This window comes from Phaseolus vulgaris, chromosome 3 (assembly GCF_000499845.2).
Source record: "Phaseolus vulgaris cultivar G19833 chromosome 3, P. vulgaris v2.0, whole genome shotgun sequence".
Lineage (NCBI taxonomy): Eukaryota > Viridiplantae > Streptophyta > Magnoliopsida > Fabales > Fabaceae > Phaseolus > Phaseolus vulgaris.
This window is the reverse complement of record NC_023757.2, coordinates 33891547-33893626: the sequence shown is the minus strand read 5'-3', so window position 1 is coordinate 33893626 and position 2080 is coordinate 33891547. Positions and strand designations below refer to the sequence as shown.

At 36.6% G+C, this 2080-nt stretch overlaps 1 protein-coding gene across 1 annotated transcript; it reads right to left on the bottom strand.

Moving 5' to 3' along the window:
• Positions 1–802: 802 nt before the first annotated feature.
• LOC137805885 (uncharacterized) lies at positions 803–1600 on the bottom strand. The gene has a single exon (XM_068605775.1). The coding sequence runs from the start codon at positions 1552–1554 to the stop codon at positions 1039–1041; it is 516 nt and encodes a 171-aa protein (XP_068461876.1). The 5' UTR covers positions 1555–1600; the 3' UTR covers positions 803–1038.
• Between the last annotated feature and the right edge of the window lie 480 nt (positions 1601–2080).

The following is a 2080-nucleotide window of genomic DNA, read 5'->3' as shown; positions in this document are numbered from 1 at the left end:
TAAGATCAGGTTGAGCCGAGTTAACCTGGACTCAGGTTGAGTTGAATCGGCTCGAACCAGGTCAAACTGAATCGATCCAAGTTTAGACAGAATCGAGTCAACCAAAGTCAAGGTCAGGTCGAGTTGAGTCAACCCAGTTAAGGTCGATTCGAGTCGACCCAGTTAAAGTCGAGTCGAGTCAACCTAGAATTATATTGATCCTAGTCATCTCGAATCCAGATCGAGTCGATGAATCATCTAAAATTGATTGGATCGTCTAATGTCTTTAACACTCTACACCATAGAACCCTCCAAGTAAATAGAACCCTCCAAGTAAGGGTTAGAACACTTGAGAGCACTTTTAAGAGTCCAACTATAATTGAAAAATACTGTTATTTTTCACTTTTAGCAGAATTATGTAAAATTTCATAGATTGACCTAATAACAACTCAGTTTTTACCTACCCATTCCCTTGGATCACTTACCTCCCTTTTCATGTATACATTATTTAAAACTGTTAGAAATTCTTCTTCTTGTGCTCTTCTACTCACCCTATTCTTTCTCCAACTTAATCTCCATTGTTAGCATGTATATGTACATACACCTACTTCCCCCACCTTTCACTTTGTTCTAATGATATGGAAAAAAGTCTAGGAAACAATTGTTTAAGACTATCTTGACCTACCATTTATCCACTTTGATTCAATAAGGTGTGAATTTTGTAAGTTAATATATTTTTTATTTTTCAATAATTGACGAAACATTGCAGGATAACCTATCTCTGTTGTATCTTAACTCACTTTTAGCTTAGATACAGTCTGGATTAGAAATTTACAGTATCCGGTGCTTAATAATTAACATGTCCTCTAACACACTCATAAGTACAGCTTAGGAGAATCAGATAAAAAAAACTCTAAAATACATTATGAAAGCCCAATTTCCCAACATGAAAGTTTCAGCAAACTGAAACATTTTTCTGAATATTTTTAATGATCAAAACACACCACTCCACATGTCTTGGTCTTATCTGTATAGCCACAATCCAAGGTTATCCAACCATCAATAACTTTCTTGCCAATCAGATTCACTCCTCCTATTGTATGGCTTCTCTGATATGGTGTCCAAGATAGGTTTCCAAGATTGTACTTTACAAGGGCTTCTTCCACCAATATTCATCTTACCAACACCATATTGCTCTGCCGCACCAGCTTTGCTAGGACTCCTAGAAGGTGAACACCAAACTGTTTGATTCTGGCTCGACAAAGGACTTGCTTTGGCTATTGCGCTGAGTCTCTTTACAAGACCAGTCAGGTCCACAGGAGAAACATCAGCTTGTAGTACTGAGTATGGCAGCATGAAATACACTTGCCCAGGTTGGAGGTGTGTGTTTCCATTCATTGGTTTTGAGGAAGTGGAAAGAAGGAGGGTGGAAGTGCAAAGAAAGTGTTTTGAGGGGTACCCAATTACTTGCCTCACTGAAATTGGTTCCTCAAAATCCTCTACATAACCATTGATATGAACCACACGGATATTCTTTAATATGGAGGTTGAGTTACAAGAAAAACAAGTCCCCATACTCTTTCTCAGCTTCCCTCTGTTGAACCACTCGGATATGCTAATGAAGTAGTGATCGTTGATGCTTATATTATAATGTTTGTGTGTGTGTACAATAAACAAATGGGGTTTGACTTTTGATGATCTAATTCATAAATGGATAAGTGCACGTATGTTGAACCTTTTGGAGATGAATCTGAGTGCTTTTTCTACCAAGTTGTTTGTATTGTATTAATGATCAACTTGGCATCATTGACATGAAAGTAAAAGGCACATGCAGCCATGAATGCATTAATTAGACCGTAACAATAGAGTACGTTCAAATCAATTCAGAAAGCTTACTCACGTTGTTTTCAAGTGACAAAATTTCTAACCTAACACCGTGAGAAACATGAAACAAGGTCCATGGTCCTACTTAATTACTTTGGCGTGCCAGTTTTAGTTTTTAAGTCATATTCAATGTAAAATCTCACAAGCAGATCAATTTACTTTAAATTCTTTTATCATTTTTTTAACGCAAAAATGTTAATTTTTTAAAACTTAAAAG

Coding starts and splice junctions, on each gene's coding strand:
- LOC137805885 (XM_068605775.1), bottom strand. CDS start 1,554: ATGGGGACTTGTTTTTCTTGTAACTCAACCTCCATATTAAAGAATATC.